The sequence below is a fragment of the Sporothrix schenckii genome (genome assembly GCF_000961545.1).
Source record: "Sporothrix schenckii 1099-18 chromosome Unknown Cont41, whole genome shotgun sequence".
Classification (NCBI taxonomy): Eukaryota; Fungi; Ascomycota; class Sordariomycetes; order Ophiostomatales; family Ophiostomataceae; genus Sporothrix; species Sporothrix schenckii.
The window spans coordinates 3104715-3121822 of record NW_015971142.1 but is presented as its reverse complement, the minus strand read 5'-3'; the positions used below and the strand labels follow the sequence as shown (position 1 = coordinate 3121822).

At 52.4% G+C, this 17108-nt stretch overlaps 4 protein-coding genes across 4 annotated transcripts; 3 read left to right on the top strand and 1 right to left on the bottom strand.

Annotated features, from left to right (window-relative positions):
• Positions 1–1595: 1595 nt before the first annotated feature.
• Positions 1596–7213, top strand: SPSK_06861 (uncharacterized protein; the record flags this gene model as incomplete). The annotated part of the gene is made up of 4 exons (XM_016733535.1): positions 1596–1786; positions 2173–2275; positions 2346–5612; positions 5705–7213. 4 exons carry the CDS (start codon positions 1596–1598, stop codon positions 7211–7213), a joined length of 5070 nt encoding a protein of 1689 aa, XP_016591342.1.
• Positions 7214–8999: 1786 nt separating this feature from the next.
• On the top strand, positions 9000–10321 carry SPSK_07566 (uncharacterized protein; the record flags this gene model as incomplete). The annotated part of the gene is made up of 2 exons (XM_016734225.1): positions 9000–9512; positions 9587–10321. 2 exons carry the CDS (start codon positions 9000–9002, stop codon positions 10319–10321), a joined length of 1248 nt encoding a protein of 415 aa, XP_016591341.1.
• A 656-nt stretch (positions 10322–10977) lies between these two features.
• On the bottom strand, positions 10978–12246 carry SPSK_07598 (uncharacterized protein; the record flags this gene model as incomplete). Its single annotated transcript, XM_016734257.1, has 1 exon — positions 10978–12246. One exon carries the CDS (start codon positions 12244–12246, stop codon positions 10978–10980), a length of 1269 nt encoding a protein of 422 aa, XP_016591340.1.
• Positions 12247–13575: 1329 nt separating this feature from the next.
• Positions 13576–15640, top strand: SPSK_07192 (structure-specific recognition protein 1; the record flags this gene model as incomplete). Its single annotated transcript, XM_016733858.1, has 4 exons — positions 13576–13586; positions 13750–14017; positions 14074–14948; positions 15031–15640. The coding sequence occupies 4 exons, from the start codon at positions 13576–13578 to the stop codon at positions 15638–15640; spliced, it is 1764 nt and encodes a 587-aa protein (XP_016591339.1).
• Between the last annotated feature and the right edge of the window lie 1468 nt (positions 15641–17108).

Sequence of the window (17108 nt, the reverse complement as noted above, 5' to 3'; positions counted from 1 at the left end):
GTCCTTCAGTGATCTTCCAACGCCAGCGCCAACACGCTCTAGACTCTGGACCGTTGAGCACCTCCTAGCTGGGTGTGGGACTTATCTTACCCAGCTCAAAATTTAGGGCGTCTCCCACCTCTCCCACCTCTTCCAGCCTGAGCCACCCTCCTCTCCTTCTCTGTCGCTCTCACCAAACTCCACTGTAGGCGGCTGCCTCACACTCACACTTTACAGCGGGCGTTGGCTTGCCCTGCAATTTTTACGCTGGGCAAGCAACCAAAGCAACACCGAGCACCGGCTGGGCTGTCTTTCCCTCGAACGTACTCACGCACAAAAAACGCTTTTCCCTGGCTCAGCAGACTTGGCCCACCAATAGGCACGTCGTACACACGTCCCCCCCCTTCCCGACCCTCAAAGGCCAGCCTTTTACGCTTCTTTCCCTTGTGTGCTGTGACGGAGGCTGCTCATGTACGCATGCCCCTTGCCCGTTCCCTTTTCCCTTGTCCTTCTCTCCACCCCCCCGGTTTTCTTGCCTGCTCCTGCACCCTTCCTCCATCGCCTCTCCCTCTTTTCCACTCTCACGCAAACCTCTAACCTCTTTTCTCCGCTTTCCCTTGTTCGGGACCTCAACCTTTCTTTTCCTCTTCGTCACTCTTTCTTTCTGTCCTTCGACGCCCATCGTCTTCTTTTCTCCCGTCCTTGTCGACTGGCGACCGCCGACCACCCCGTCAACAACCTACGATCGGCCCCGCTGTGAGCGTGCGTGCACGAATACTAAGCCCGGCGCCAACGTTCGTCCTCTGTTACCCCTTCTGTCGCGGACCCTCTCAGGTTCTCGCGCCGCGCTTTTCGTTTTCTACCGCTTCTTTGAATACCCTCGATTCTCTTCCTCAGATACCCTTTTTATTGTTATTTCCGTATCTTGTTCGACCCTTCGCTTGTTCTGTTCATTGGAACGTTTTACGCGATTACGACCTGCCGCCGTTTGACGATACTCGGTTCCATTCTCAACGACCCGCCGACTCCCGTCGACGACACAAAGCAATCAACGGCTACCACGACGCAGGATTTCGGACGACGCAAACGGCCGTGTCGCTCTCGCCTTGTTTCCAAACATCTCCTGTCGCGCTGTTCCAGAGAATATGGTTACGCCTCTGCGCGCCCAAACGAATCCGCACTTCGTCGCCAGCGGGCCTGTCTCTTCGTGGCTTGTGCAGTTTTGAGTTGCGGTTAGCTCGACCACACCGCGTGACTAGACGGTGACCGCTTCTTTTTCCGCCTTGTTATTCATCTTACGGGCGGCTCATTTGAATACCTTTCAGACAACGCGAACCAAGACGCGGACGACTGGCAATCTTATACGGCGCTTCACATGTCGACATAGCAGAACGAACGGTTGACTCTACCTCTATTCCCGATTTCCATTTCGTCATCCTGTCCTGGGACCACCTCTGCTTCTAGCGTCTCGATTTTCGCGATTCGCTGTACGATATAATATCCTTTGGGCCTGGCAGCATTGCACCTCTTTTGCCGCCACAACTTGACCGACAGCGTATCGACTTCCACCTGAATAGGCCGAGGCGTGGTTGTCCACCGCCTTTGAATCTGCGGCAATGGCCGCCAATATGAACATGCAGCAGCAGATGGGCATGCCGCTCCAGCAGCAGGCCCAGCAGCGGAGAAATGGCATCCCCAATCACCTGATGGCCATTGTCTACCAGCAGCTAGTGGCAAACACACCCGTTGTCAATGGATGGCGATCCGGTGTGCAGCTCACGGAGCGGATGGGCAAGACGGTGAACCTGTAAGTTTTTTTCTTTTATTTTTTTTGCTTCCATTCTTAATTTCGGTTCCTAGGTGATTCCCCTTCCCCTTCCCCCCTCACCTCGTTGGCGCTACAGTTGCACCGTTGTTGTGCATAGTATCGATAATTGGTTTGCGCGTCTCGCCTACTATGTTTGCTCAGTCACCATGTACTTTGTACCGTTTTAAGGTTCCTGATGGCCCCCCCATACCGTCGGGCCTGAAAATAGCAACGACCTCAGCTCAATATTTTTTCACTCTTACTTTGTTTTCCTCATCGCCTTTTCTTATCCTTCGGAATCACTTTCGTTCGGTGTTTGTCGCATCGCAGGTCTTGTCATTGGAGACGGCTATATTTCAACATTTCTAACGTTCATTGATTTAAAGGGTCACGAACATCATTCTTGCAAATCCAGGCATCGACTGGCAAAAGGCATTGCAGGCCGGTGTCGACTTTGAGCGGAAAGCCTACCTGGAAATGCCGGACAGGGTGAGTTGTAACTCTCATTGTTCACTACCTCCTCACTGTTCGTGAACGGGACTACTGACAACATAATTAGGCGATGTACGAGAAGCAGATGACTACGAAAATTCAGGAGCAGTTTGTCAAGCGCCAGTCCAACGAGCAAAATATCAGAAACGACATGAACAACCAGCAGCTCCAGCAGCAGGCACTTTTGCAGCAACAAGCGGCAGCGCAACAACAGGCGGCTCAGCAGCAGCAACTGCAACAGCAACTTCTCATGAACCCTCAACTCCGGGCCTTTGGCCAAAACCCTCAAAGTTTTCAGCACTTGCAACACCCCATGCAGGCATCGCCAATTCCGCAGCAAAACCCTCAGCAAATGGGCGCCGCTGGTCTTATGGGCCAAAATGGAGTCGGCATGCAGATGGCACCGAACCAACAGCAGCAACAGCAACAGAACTTGCAGAACATGCAAAATTTGAACCAAGTACGCCAAAGCGGAATAGACCTCTCGAAACTGACGGAACAAGATCGCCAAAAAGTGAACGAGTTTGCGAATCGCCTTTATATGAGCGCGGATGACAACACCAAAAGAAACCTGTTGGCCAACATGCAGAATCGCGTCAGCCCGCAAACAATTGAGAACCTCCAGCAAAGCGGAAAGGATGTTTTGATGCACATGTTCCAGATCCAGGCACTCAACGTCCTGACCCAAAAAGCCAGCAATCTACGAACGCAACCAGGTGTTGCTAATCCTAATATGCCTGGCGGCCAGCACCCGATGCAACAGCTTCAACAACAGCAAGCACTTCAGCAGCAGCAACAACAGCAAAATGGAATGGCCGGTGGTGTTTTGAACCCGAACATGATGGGTGTCAGCGGGCCTGCCCAAGGCGGTGCCCTCGTTGCTGGCGCTTCTGGCCCGGGTGCACAACGCAACGCACAATACCCCTTCGGTCCCAACGTGGAAAGCATCATGAACGAGCACAAAGCTGCACTTCTTGCCCAAGAGGCTGGTCAGGTTGTTGTCCCGGCGAGTACACAAGCTGGCCGCAACCCCACGCCACAGCCGCCAATGGCTGGTGCTCCGGTTGCTCCGAACAATGCTGCTGGTATGGCTGGTAACCAAGGACATCCTAATACTCAGCAAGGCGTCCAGCTCCAGCGTGGTGGTCCCCAGATGCAGCAAGGATTCAACATGCACCAGATGGGTCTTGATGCTTCTGGCGCTGCCAATATGCAGAACCAGCAGCAGCGGGCACAACAGCAGGGCGCAAAACAATTACAAGGCCAGCCCGGTAGTGTAATGGGCCACAGTCCGGCAATTGGCAACTTAGGCACGCCCATGGCTCGCCAGGCCACTGCGCAAGGCGAGGCGACCCTTCAGCAACAGCAGCAGCAGCAACAGCAGCAGCAGCAACAGCAACAGCAGCAGCAGCAACAGCAGCAGCAGCAACAGCAACAGCAGCAACAGCAACAACAACGACAAATGGCACAGGGTGGCCCAACATTTACGGGACAGCTCAACCCTCGTTTCAACCAGAACCTCAATCCCAATTTCCAGAACATGATCAATTCTATGTCAGCTGAGCAAAGGGAGAAGTTTTCGAGCCTCCCCCCAGAGAAGTTGAACGAGATCATGGCCAGATGGGCTCAACAGCAACAGCTAAGAATGAATCAAACCAAGAATAACCCTGCCGCCGCTGCCCAAATGCAGCAGCAGCAAAGCCGCCAAGGCCAGCTGGGCCCTGGTCAAGTCAACCAGCAGCAACCGCAACAGCAGCAACAGCAGCAACAACAGGCTGGTGTACAGGCAAACCAGTTTGGTATGACTGCTCAACAGCCGATGGGAATCCCGCCACAGAACATGGGCCAGGCAGGCCAGGGTCCGAGACAAATGCGCCCCCAGCATCAAGCTATTATGGATAGCATGGATTTGCCGCCGCAAGTGTCCAGTCAATTCAGCCTGCCTCCGGAGGTCAAGAAATGGCGTGACTTGAAGATCTGGATTGCGCAGAATAGCTTGCCAGATCCTGTCAAAGCGCAGCTGTCAAACTTCCAGATGGTGCAGTTTAGGCAGCTGGTCGAGAAGCGGACGCAACAGCAGCAGGGCGGTCAACAACAACGGCCTGGCCCTCCTGGTATGCAGCCTCCAAACGCCCCTGTTGCAGCTGGCCCAAATGCCAACGCAAATGCCAACGGAAACAAGCCAATTGGTCCGAATATGCAGCAGATGGCCGGCACCTTACCAAATATCCCGGCCAGCATGCTCACCATCACTGCTGCCGAGGTTGCACAGCTTCGTGTAAGAGATCCCAAGCTTGCTAATGTTTCCGAGGATATTGTTCGAAAGTTCGGCGCACGAATGAAGCATGAACAGATTATCAAGCATTACATGCAGCAGCAGGCCAAGAATGGGGTCCCCTTGAATGTTCTTCAGCAAGCCCAACAAGCCCAGCTGGCCCAACAGCAGCCGGGAGTTGGCCAGCCCTTGAACTTGCAACAGCAGCAACTACTGCGGCAGCAACTTCAAAATCCTCTACAGGAGCAGCAACAGCCACAGCTGCAACTTCATAATTCTCTGCAGCAGCAACAGCAACAGCTTCAGCAACAGCAGACGAAACAGCAGCTTCAACAACAGTTGCAACAACAGTTCCAGATGCAGCAGCAGCAGCAGCACAATCTCATGCTTCAGCAACAAGGTGGTCAACTTGAAAACCCAAGTGCAGCTGCCGCGGCCGCTGCCGCGGCTGTCACCCAAAACCCTGCTGTGCAACAGAAGCCAACGAGCCAGGCGCCAGCGGCTCCGCCGACATTTACTGGACAGACGACTCCGGCCCCCGCGGCTGCGACCGGTGCGAAGAGCAAGGCACAGCAGAACCGTGCTGCTGCTGCCAACCGCAAGCGTGCAGCAGCTGCTAATAACAATACGACTGACGATTCGTCCAATGCCACTTCCGCTGCTCAGCCTCAACAGTCGCCGTCTGTGCAGGTTCAGCAACAGGCCGTACAGCAACCACAGCAGCAGCAGCAGCGCCCGGTTCCGAATATGACAGCAGAGCAATTTGCCAAGCTCACACCTGAGCAACAGGAGACGATTCGCCAACGCCAGCAAGCTGTAGCATCTGCCCTTCAGCCCGGCTCTGAAACTATGCAGCACCTGTTAGCAATTGGCCATGAAGTGAAACAGGACATACACAAGGAACAGTTCCCTGACATTCCTATGACCGCCGAGGAGAAGGACGAAGTGTGGAAGAAGATTCTCGAGACCGTCGATCCCCTGTTCAAGGTCGGCCGCGCCCTTAGCCGTTTCTACCTGGCGACTCACGATGAAGTCCGCACTCGCAAATTCTTCCGAACTGTAAGCTTTACCATTATGATTTGTCTTCCTTGGTCAAACGCGTTGTCAAACCTGTCCACATTCACTAACACTGTTTCTTCTCCTTTGCACAGAGATACCGTCTTTCGCAACAATTTGTCAACCCCGATACACTTGCTGGCCGCAAGGAGAATTTCTCTATTACTCTGGATGAAATTGAGTCACATCGGAACCTGTTGATGGATATGGCCAAGGAGGCAATGAATTTTGTGCGGGCCCATGCGAACCAGGCCCAGCTCCAAGCTGGCCAGACCGGGCAACAAATGACGGGGCCCCAGGAGTCGCAGCAGGGTCGGAACGCATCCGCCTCTGCCGCGACGTCTCAAGCTCAGCCAACTGCTGCCACTGCCAAAACCACAGCGGAGGAAACCCCGCGCACGCAGGCCAAGCATAAGCGATCAAACAGCAAGGCCAACCACCAACCGCCGGCAGCACCAACAACGGCCCAACCTCCATTCCCTCTTCACGGGGCGTCTCCCCATGGCCAGCCTGCTTACATCGGCAAGCCGAGCGTGACCCAAGAGACTCTGCATTTGCCTACGACAAAACGCCGGAAGACGAACAACCAGGCGGGTGCTGCGTCGCCTATCACTGCGCAGACGCCCGCGGCATCGACTCCTTCGGCAAAGGCTTCTCCTGAGGTCAAGCGCAGGCAGGCATCGGAAGCAAAGGCTGCCGCTGCCGCCCAGTCTACAGCCGCTGCCGCTCAGCAAGCCGCCAAGTCACTGTTTTACTGCACGGAAAACGACTGCGACATGAAGTCGACTGGATTTGCTACGGAGGAGGCTCGTCGTACCCATATTGAAGAGGAACATATCAAGCCCGCTGCCGACCCGTTCAAGTTTGTCAGCGACGCCCTCACGGACGCACTCGGTCTGGACGCGCTAGGCAATGCGAAAACGAGTGGCAATGGTGTGAACACTGGAACGAACGCTACCTCATCGAAACAGGGTCTCACACCAGTCACGCCGATGTCTCGTGTGACGTCGATGAACCGGCAAGCATCTGGTGGAAAGGCTGTGGCTGGTAAGGGCTCCACCGGCAATGGGCCGAGCACCACTCCCAAGCTTTCGGACAGCGGTCTCCAGGGTTCTGCGCCCAGCATCGACACAGACGTGCTGCTGGCGTCTGCGTCATTGAGCGACGCATGGGACTTTGCCAATGTTGATCCACAGGATCTTGCCTCGACGTTCAGCTTCGCTGCAGATACTGCGGCCCAGGGCGCGATTGCCGACTTCAGCGTATATCGCAGCATGATCACGCCTAACGACACGCCTGAGTCGAGGACCGATAGCGGGTGGGCTTCGGAGCCGACAAGCGAAAACCTGGAGTCGACCAACCTCGACCTGAACATGGACATGTGGATAACGGCCGAGGATGGCACCATCATCCCCTCCATGCTCGACGATATGCAAAAGTTCAATATGGCCGCAATCGATGAGACCGACACGGCCAACCTAACACAAATGTTCTTGAACGATGGTCCTAGTGGTTTCGGCGATGAGGAGACAGACATGGTGTCGATGTTCAACAAGACGAATGTCGAGCTTGACCCTTCTCTGTACTCATTTGGTGCGTCCTAAGCTATGAAGCCTTGTTTCTGCTTTATGTGCGTTTACCAGCATTGTACTCTCTTAATTTTTTTTCATTTCATTTGCTTTTATTATTTCTCTCATTGGCGAACTGTCCATGACATGACGACCAACTTGAATTATGCGAGGTCGACAAAAGTTTTACGAAACACTGGAGGGATATGGAAGCGTTGGACCTGGCTTGTTTTTGCTTCTTCTTTATTTGTCTTACAGAGGTTATACTTTGCGTTTCGTTTTATGTGTTTCTTTCTTTATTCCCCGCCCACCACGGTGGCCATTTCGGTCGTTCGTCATGATTCTTATTTATTTTATATTCTTTGTCTGCTTCAGTTCTCGATGCGTGTGTTTTGATGGCCAGCTTTCCGATCGCCACCATGGGCTTTCATCACGAATTTCTTTGTGCTATGAGACGATATGTTTCTTCCTTTGCTGTTGAACGTGGCAATTGGGATGCATGGGATGATCATGCTTAATTCTTGTTGATTTGGACTGTGTAAAGCCGTTGTAGATTATAGGACAAAGTGGATGACATATTCACGGATTCGTATGGATAGTTCTTAAAACTCTTAACTAGACAGGAATGAGAGATGTCGGCCGACGATTTACAAACTCTTTCGTCCCTATTATAGTATCCGCTCAACGGATGTCGTTTCTTACATGCTCCCCTACCAACGTAGATTTGACAAGCATCGTTTGCCCAACCGTGATTTGCGATCGGCAGTGAGTGCACGTCTTACGTGGTGCGCATTTGCATATAACATAAGTATGTCGTACAGTGCATCTTTCGAGGCTTGTAGAAGAACAGAAGTCAAGTCGCGTCAAACCTTGGATTCAGTTTCTCTAACAGGGCTGTGTTTATATTACACACGATGGATTCTGGGAAGCGCCCGAAGGCCCCCCTAGACTGAAGGCTTCTAGTGGCTACAAGCGCGTTCACGCCTGTCCCACTCGTCCACTAATAGCCCAGGGGTCCTTCAGGTTCGTGTTGTGATGGCCCCTGTCGCGTGTGGTTCTTTACCCTGCCAAATGATCTGTCGCAGAGGAGGGGCGAATACGGTAGGTGGGACTTGCCGCCACACACGTCTCGCAAGTGGCCCATGCCCACTGTGAAAGACGCGACTGCAGCCAAGCAGGCGTTTCCAGGGGCCCTGTTTCCAGTGGGCATCTGCCCCCAAATTAAATGGGCAAACAGACCCAACCAATGTGCTGGAAAGTCGCGACTGGCCGTAACCGCGCTGTAGTAGGGCGCTGTAGGCTATCCATAGCGCTCTGAACGTGGTAAAAGAGGGAGGTCGTCAGGCCATGCGCCACGACGAACTGGGTCAAGAACGTGCAGGGAAGCCCGTAATGTGGAGAAAACAAAACACGCCTTCAGAATCGCGACTGACATGTATACGGAGTATTGGCTTTCATATACAACGGCAAGAGGCGTCGTTCGTCGTTCTTTCCGTCCTTCTTCGTTTTTCTTTCTGCCCTCACGCTCTTCTACTTTTCCCAGTCACTCTTTTTAGACGTAACCGTCAAAGGAATACGTTTTGTTTCCCTCTCGTTTCTTGATCGTCGGCACGCCTTTCTTTAATCAGAGCCACTTACAAAGTCTCTCTCTGGTGTTGGAACAACACGTGCATTCGCCCACACGCTCTTGGGTCACCCGCCTTTTCTTCTTACTCGCCTTGTGTTTGTTGCTGCAAGACGCGTTGGTGGCTGGATTACACTCTTCGAGCTCTGGCCTGATTTCCTCATCTATATACAAACTCCTTATATCTTAGGCTTTGCAATGGCCTCCCCCGTGAAACGACGCGTCCTGGCACCCCTCGACGCAAACGCGAGCGTGTCTGCCTCGCCCATTTCCGTCGCAAGCAAGCCAGTAGCTGTCGAGAGCAAGTTCCCACTGTCACCGCCAAGCAGTGCCATAGCTCATAAGCGCACACTGCCGGAGACGTGTCTGGACAACGAGCCGGCCGACTCCACGACGCCCCTGAAGAAGACATGTCTCGCGAGCGGCGCGGAGATGTCATCAACAATCCTGCTGCGTGATAGCAAGCAGTCGGACAAGCAGTCTCAGCAACAGCAGAAGCAGCAGATCGACCAGATTCCTACAACAGCCTCCCCAGCAGTTGCCATGACTGCCTCCGCCTCTCGGCGTTCTCTGTCTCCTACTACATCCTCCGTCTTCGATCTGTCCGCCATGGTCGACACGTCTCAGGCCACCAACATTACCGAGCCGGACATCGACGCTCCCCGGCCTGCCGGCTCGTCTGGACCGCCGACGCGAGAACAATCGCGACAGGTGCGTTACCATAGACCAATATTGACTTACATAATTGCAGCACAGTCCCTAACATCACTTCCCCCCCAATAAAGAGAGCAGAGATTCTCAAACTTCGTCTGAGTTTGGCCCGGTACAAAGTGCGAACGGGCCAGGTTGACGTGCCACTGGAGCAGCTCCGGGTGGTGCCGGCGGCAATACTACTGCAACGCCAACAAGGCCAATTGTCAAGGGAGTGTTCAGCGAGCGAATGGCTGCGTCAGCAGCGAGAGCAAAAGCACGAGGCAGAGCCGGCGAGCTCGCAGGCGAGACATCAGCCGCCGCTGCGACAGCGATTGGCGCTGTGGGGCCCTGCCTCGTCAAGCGTGGTCGGCGCTCCTAGCAGCCGCGGTCGTAACGACGAAGTGAGCGCCACTCAGACCAGCAGCAGCGACGACGACGACGAGGAGGATGAAGGCGACGACGATGTGCAAGATTCCCAGCCCCTCCCACAGCAACCGCGGCATCAGCTGGACACGGTGGACGTCATTGAAGACAGTGACCTATCTGATCCGGATGGTCCGAAGCTGATTCGGGCCAATGACGACGACGAAGACGAGGACGAGTACGGCCATGAGGACGACGATGACCTGCCTCAGATGCCGCGGGTCCGTCGCTTGTCGCCCGCCAAGAAGTCAACGTTGAGCAGCAACAAGCACAACATTTTGACCACGCCGCGCGGCAACCGGCTCCTGGTGGATGATGTGAACGGGGGCCATTTGGATGGTCTAACAAGCAGTGCCATGCGTGGCAGTGCCGTCAATGGTCTGCTCAGCCTTTCCCGCAGCTGACGAAGTAGCGATACAGTTCTGACTTTTATTTCCTAATTGTTTTGTTCTTGACTTTACCTCTTACGTTATCTTTCGTTTTGTCTTGGTCCATTTACATTGCGCAATGTATCATATCACGGAACATGGCTGCATCGGGGCGTTCCAGGTTGATAGTTTATATTTATATCGGGTTCTAATCTGCATATTGCTTCCAATCCAGCCGTGGAAATGTTGACGCCTTATCGTCTTTGACAAACGAACTGACTACATGAACAACAATTGTCTCGCATTAGTCCCCCTCTTTGTGCTTGGGGTCTCATATTTGCGATTCAGCTATTCAGCAAGGGGCACCCTCCAAGAATGCTTGCTCAATAAACAGACAAAAAATAAAGTGAAATCAAATAAAGACAGCAGTTCCTGCTCGTGCTGTTAAATGGAAGGAGCTTTGATTCAAGCAACAGGAAACAGAACACAGCTATTGGACGAAGTGGTATGAGCACCACGACTTCAGTAATATAAGAAAAGACACACTCTTCAGAGAGACATTGTCTAGGCCGCTAGGACACGCATTGAACAATTGTCGCGTCAGAGCCATTGCCATCGTAGTCAATTTTGGTGCGCGGCGGGGAAGACCGGGTCGTTTGTCGAGTTGCGAGAGCGCTGAGAGTCCAGCCAGCCTATAAATTCCTCAAAGGCTGTACTGTCGATGACTTCAACGCTGAGGGATCCACTGCCCTTTTTCTCCAGTTGCTCGACGTAAAGCATTCGTGCCCAATGCTGTCTTGGCGACGAGTTTGGCGGCTGCCACTGCCCGAAGGTGCCGTTGCTTCGCCGGTGTTCACGGCTCCTTGTCCCCAGTTCTTGGTCTGAACGACCCCCTTTGGGTTGCTAGCCCTGGGAGTTTGGATATCAAGTGGCGGTGCTTGGGTGTGGCGTGCTTGTGAAGCCACCGCTCCGGTTTGAGGCCCTGTTATGCCGCTGTGCACAGTCAAGGTGCTGGGCTGTATAGGTTTAGAAATTGCACGCCATGGCGCGGCGGTCTTTGGGTCGGTGTATACATGTCTGTGGACAGCATACATTGTTTTAATCCTTAATTTTCTCATTCTGTAACATATTTCGCGATAGATGTCGTCCGTGGTTGAGCGGCCCGGGTAAGAATTTCGAAGCCTATGATAGTCGGACTCATTGGCTGGTACGGTCTGCTCTGGCTCGGTAACAAGTGCCTCGGGGAGAAAGGGAAACTTGGGGCCGCCATTGCACGCCCGTTTATTTCTGCAGTATTCCCCAAGTCTGCAGGAGTGGGCCTTAAAGTAGCCATTCCTGTCGCTAATGTATTTGATGGCTTGTGCCACGAGCATGTCGTTGATGTAGGCAATGTGGTTTTGGAAGATGACGCCGCTCTCTTTGGCCGAATCGATAATGATCTGTGCCTGCTTTTCGAACGTCATGGGAGTACAACAGTAGACTGTGCTCTGTGCAAGTGCCGGCACGACCTCGATAAATGCTTTCTCGGCCTCCAGACTGGCAATCTGATGACAGCCAGGCTCGAAAGTTATCACATCGTCGCCCAGTGGTACTTGCGTAAAGTACATTAGCATGTAGCAATAGATATTCGCGGTGCGTGAAAGGCGTGCTTCTCTAAAGACCATGAAAAGTACTCGTCTGGCCCAAGTCAGCTGGTAGTTAGTGAGAATATGTTCTGAGACGAACATTTCTTTCTGGACTTCGCTCAGCCGCCGTAGCCATTCGCCCCGTTCAATCTCGCGGTTGGTAAAGTCCAATCTGTGGTTGGGAATAGGAAAAGACAGCAGGTAGAAGAGGTTTTTCAAGATGCGTTGGCTAGTTGTTTCGTCGGCTGGTTCCGGATTCGGTGGCATGGTCGAAGATGGGGCTGCAGCCAAACCTGGAGCTGCATTCAGAGCGGCTGTTCTCGGATTGGGTGCCATTTTGAGACTGGCTACGGACGAGAACAGTGCGGATGCAATACCTAAAGGTGTCGAAAGCAATAAGTTCAGTAATGGAAGGAAACGGATGCGATGACATTGTGAGGAAGAGGTTATTATGAAAAGAAAAAAGGTTGTTATGAAATGAATAAAACACACAACAGAGTCAAACGCACAGCCAAGAAACGGGGCTTTATATCAAAGGAAAGAATTTAAGGTTCTATAAAGTTACTGATAGTAAAAGTAAATATTGTCACTTTGAGCAGGTGCAGCAAATATTCAAGGTTCAAAGTTCTTTACCTTTAGCCTTTTCCAGTGTTTAAAACCTCGAAAGTTGGTTTTTTTTTCTAAAAAAACAAACCTACAGAACTTCTATTAAAGCCGGTATTCGGTCGTACATCAATGGACCCATACGTTTGCTCTCACGTATACTATTTTGTCAAGAAAACTGACACCTAACGATTCCAGTTTGGTCGCTTGACATGATATGTGAATCGAGGACTGTGAAACTTATGCCAGGTTAGCTAAAGTCAAGAGATAGTGCACAAGAAAAACATTATCAATGTTGTGGGACAGATTTAGAGGGACAGACATTTCCAAGAGAACGAGTTCAGGCCGAGAATTGACCACAAAACTCTAAAATACGAGGCTGCTGGTGCATGCGACGGCTACGTGTAAGTCGATGTTGGCGACGCTGATTCGCCAGAAGGCCGAGTTTTGAAGAAAATAAACCACGTGATGAGATTACTCCAATTTTGCAGGGAACCACAAAAACACGTGACGATATAAACAACGACTGCGAAATGAGTGTCGCCGGTTCGGAAATCCAAGCCAACTAACTACAGAACGTGGCTTACCTTAAAATACTAAGAGAATCTGATGAAAGGCACAATGACGCCTGGTTAGACCCAAGGAGCAAAGAAGTATATTGTATGCTGTACTGCGGACGCAAAGCGGCGGTTTGCATTCCAGATGCTTTTTGAATTTAAACTCCGCACGTGCCACTATCTTCTAAGATGTACACAAACGAGACAAGATAATTACTGCCGCCGTTGGTTGGTCCTTCACCGCCTTCAGAGTCGGTTCGCAAAAGTGGGTCTCCATTAAAACGGGCCTCCGCAAGCGCGTCACGGCCCTGGTGGGCAGTCGCGATCTGAGGGGGTGCGGCGCAAATTGTCCTGCCAGCTATTTTTTTCGTACTTGCGTACTTCTCTCTCTTGTACCTCATCCGCAACCATCACCATCACCATATCGGCGCCACTGACATCGTTTGTCACATCTCAGATCCATCGTCAGTCGTCTTTAGTTGGCCTGTGGTATTGCATTTTTAAGATGGCCGCAATGTAAGTTGGACTCGCCAGCTTGTTCTCCTTCCGGTTCCTCTCCTTGTTCCTCGTCTGTTTGATTGGCCATTTAGCTCGAATTGAGCTCTGACGAACTTCTTTTTGCGTCGCAACCATGCTGACTCGTGCTTTCTCTCTTTCCGTTTCTGCCCCCCTACCACAGTGAGAGCTTCGACAACATCTTTCTAGACCTCTCTAAGGAGAGTGGAAAGTGCCGTTTCGCCGAGAACGGTCTTGGCTGGAAGCCGGCTGGCGGCGGCGAGGCCTTTACCCTGGACCAGAGCAACATAGGAGGTGCACAATGGAGCAGGGCCGCAAAGGGCTACGAGGTGAAGATCCATCAACGGAACTCGGGCATTCTGCAACTGGACGGGTTTCAACAAGAGGTGAGCATCAGTGCATTGTCCAGTCCCCGTGTATACGAGTCGAGGGTGAGGTGACTAACCAGGAGAAACCTGTTTCTATTTATTTATTTTTATTTTTTTAGGATTACGAGCGCCTGAACAAGATCTTCAAGAACTGGTACAGCCACAACCTCGAAAACAGGGAACACTCCGTCCGGGGCTGGAACTGGGGCAAGGCCGAGTTTAGCAAGGCCGAGCTTGTTTTCAACGTGCAGAACCGACCTTTCTTTGAGATCCCGTACTCGGAGATTGCGAACACGAACCTGGCCGGCCGGAACGAAATCTCGGTCGACTTTTCCGTTAACGAAGATGCAAAGACAAACGGCAACTCCAAGGGTCCGGTCAAAGGCCTTAAGGCGGCCGCTGGCAAGGACCAGCTGATGGAGATGCGCTTTTACATCCCGGGCACGACAACGAAGAAGGAGGCCGATGCTGACGGCGACGTTGCATCGAACGCTAGCGACGCAGAAGAGGAGAAGAACGCGGTGACACTCTTCTACGACACACTTATGGAGAAGGCCGAGATTGGCGAATCTGCTGGTGACACCATTGCTACCTTCCTTGATGTCCTGCATCTCACGCCGAGAGGCCGTTTCGATATTGACATGTACGACGCGTCGCTCCGTCTACGGGGCAAGACGTACGACTACAAGATTCAATACGATGCCATCAAGAAGTTCATGGTCCTCCCCAAGCCTGACGATATGCACGTCATGCTTTGCATGGGCCTCGACCCCCCCCTACGCCAGGGCCAGACCCGCTACCCCTTTGTCGTCATGCAGTTTAAGCGCGACGAAGAGGTCACGTTGGATCTGAACCTGACGGAGGAGGAGCTCGAGTCCAGATACAAGGACAGGCTGCAGGCGCACTACGAACAACCTCTTCACCAGGTCGTCACCTATATATTCAAGGGCCTGGCTAATAAGAAAATTTCGGCCCCTGCAAAAGACTTCCTCACGTATGTTTTTACATCCCCTTCTCCCGCTCTCTCTTCCTAGTGCATTTTTTTCACGACTGTCTTTTCTAACATATCATTGCAGTCACCGGCAGCAGTTTGGTATTAAGTGCTCTATCAAGGCCAGCGAGGGTTTCCTGTACTGTCTGGAAAAGGCATTCATGTTTGTGCCTAAGCCTGCGTCGTACATTTCCTACGACCAGACGCAGTCCATTACATTTTCACGCGTTGGTGGCGCCGTCTCGGCTCTCTCGACGTTTGACATCACGGTGCATATGAAGGCCGGAGGTGCTTCGTCACAGTTCAGCAACATCAACCGGGAGGATCTGAAAGCGCTCGAGGATTTCTTCAAGCTCAAGGGCTTGCGCGTCAAGAATGAGATCGATGAGGAGTCGAACATGATGGCCGCTGCCCTGCGCGACCAGGCCATGGACAGCTCCGACGACGATGCTGGGGGTGCGGCTAGGGCCGACCGCGGCTCAGCCGACGAAGATGAGGAGAGTGTCGACGAGGACTTCCAGGCTGAGTCGGAGAGCGATGTCGCTGAGGAATACGACTCGAACCATGACAGTTCCGGTTCGGGAAGCGACGAGAGCGACGTCGACAACGACGTCGATGATGATGACGATGACGACATGGACGACGAAGACGAGGAGGAGGAAGAAGAGCGCCCGAAGAAGAAAAAGCGAACATGAGCGCAGATGATTGGAATGGCCTATGAGGACTCTCATTGTATTACCGCCGCTACTGCCGCAGATCGATGCCGTGACATGTCGTCTATGCGGCCACATCTCACCCTTTGACCTCGTCATTATTGGTTCTTTATTTGCTTTTTGTTTCTTGTACGGCCGCGTTATTTTGTTTTATTTTGTTTCTTTTTGTTAATATTTGCGGCTTGGGCGTTTGGTCAACATTATTATGCTTTGAAAGAAGGAAAAGTATTATCATGGCCGGTGCGTGCACTTGTGTCAGCAGGGTTTCTCTCAAGGCGATTCATTCTATATATCAATTAAATGTGCCCTGAAAAGCAAAGTACTCTCGGTAACGGTCCCATATGTTTCACGTTTGACAGTTGGATCAGCCATTCTTGTAAGTGGAGCCCTTCTTGACACAACTTGTTGGTGCGTTGCCATTTGTTGAAGAGCACGTGAGGCCCTTGCAAATGACATGCAATTGCGCACCTGCCGCCTACGTCAGGCTGCACTAACCAGACAACAGCTTTCTGCCATTGGGGCGGGCGCTGGACCGCTAGGAACAGCAGTTGCCAAGCCTCCTGCGTGCCTTTACTACCCCACCAAACCAGTCAAGCACAAGCAGACCGCCCCAAGGAAGGAGGGGAGCCGAAAAATATTATGTGAAAGATTGAGGGCGAAAAAATAAAGGCACGTATTGAAATAATAAATTTCCCAAACAGACGAGGACAGCAAAAAACGATTCGTCACCGCCGCCCACCACCAACACAACCAGCCTGTTGTCCACCAGCCGCCGCAAAGAAACATCCCCACGGTCCAAGCATCGTGTGCTCATGCTCCGTTGCCTGCCTTGCTACGCCGCCTGGATAGCCCATTACCTTCCTTATTTGTTTTGTTTTGCTTTCGTCCCTGGCATCTTCTCCTTTCTATCTCGTCTTCTATATTTCTTTACTTTACACGACAGCCCAACTAAGCAAGCATCGCCAGACCGAGCCTTTCGCAGTCTTCGTCAATTTTCTTCAGCGAAACCCGACAACATCTCATCCCCCCCCCCGGTGGACCACTCTTCCGCCCCTCTCCAGTCTCCGCAACAACTAACAGCCCTCGGTGCTAGGCATGCGTTGTCCATAGCACGCCCACTTTCTCTCCTCTTTCTCTCTCTCTGTCTCTCTCTCTCTCTCTCTCTCTCTCTCTCTCTCTCTCTCTCTCTCTCTCTCTCTCTCTCTCTCTGCATCTTGAAATCGCCACGAAGTCAGACGACCCTTGGGCTTAGACGTAAACCCCGCCACGGCATTTTTGCTCGACAATCTTATATCCACTGCCGCCGACTCTCCGACCACATCCATCCTCGGTTTCGCTCTACGCCCGACGGCCGCCAGGCCTATTCTCGCCTTGAACGGCACTCCGCTGCTCTCTCTCTCTTGTCTCTCTCCTCAGATACCGAAAATACGTCCGGACTTTGCTGCCCAAT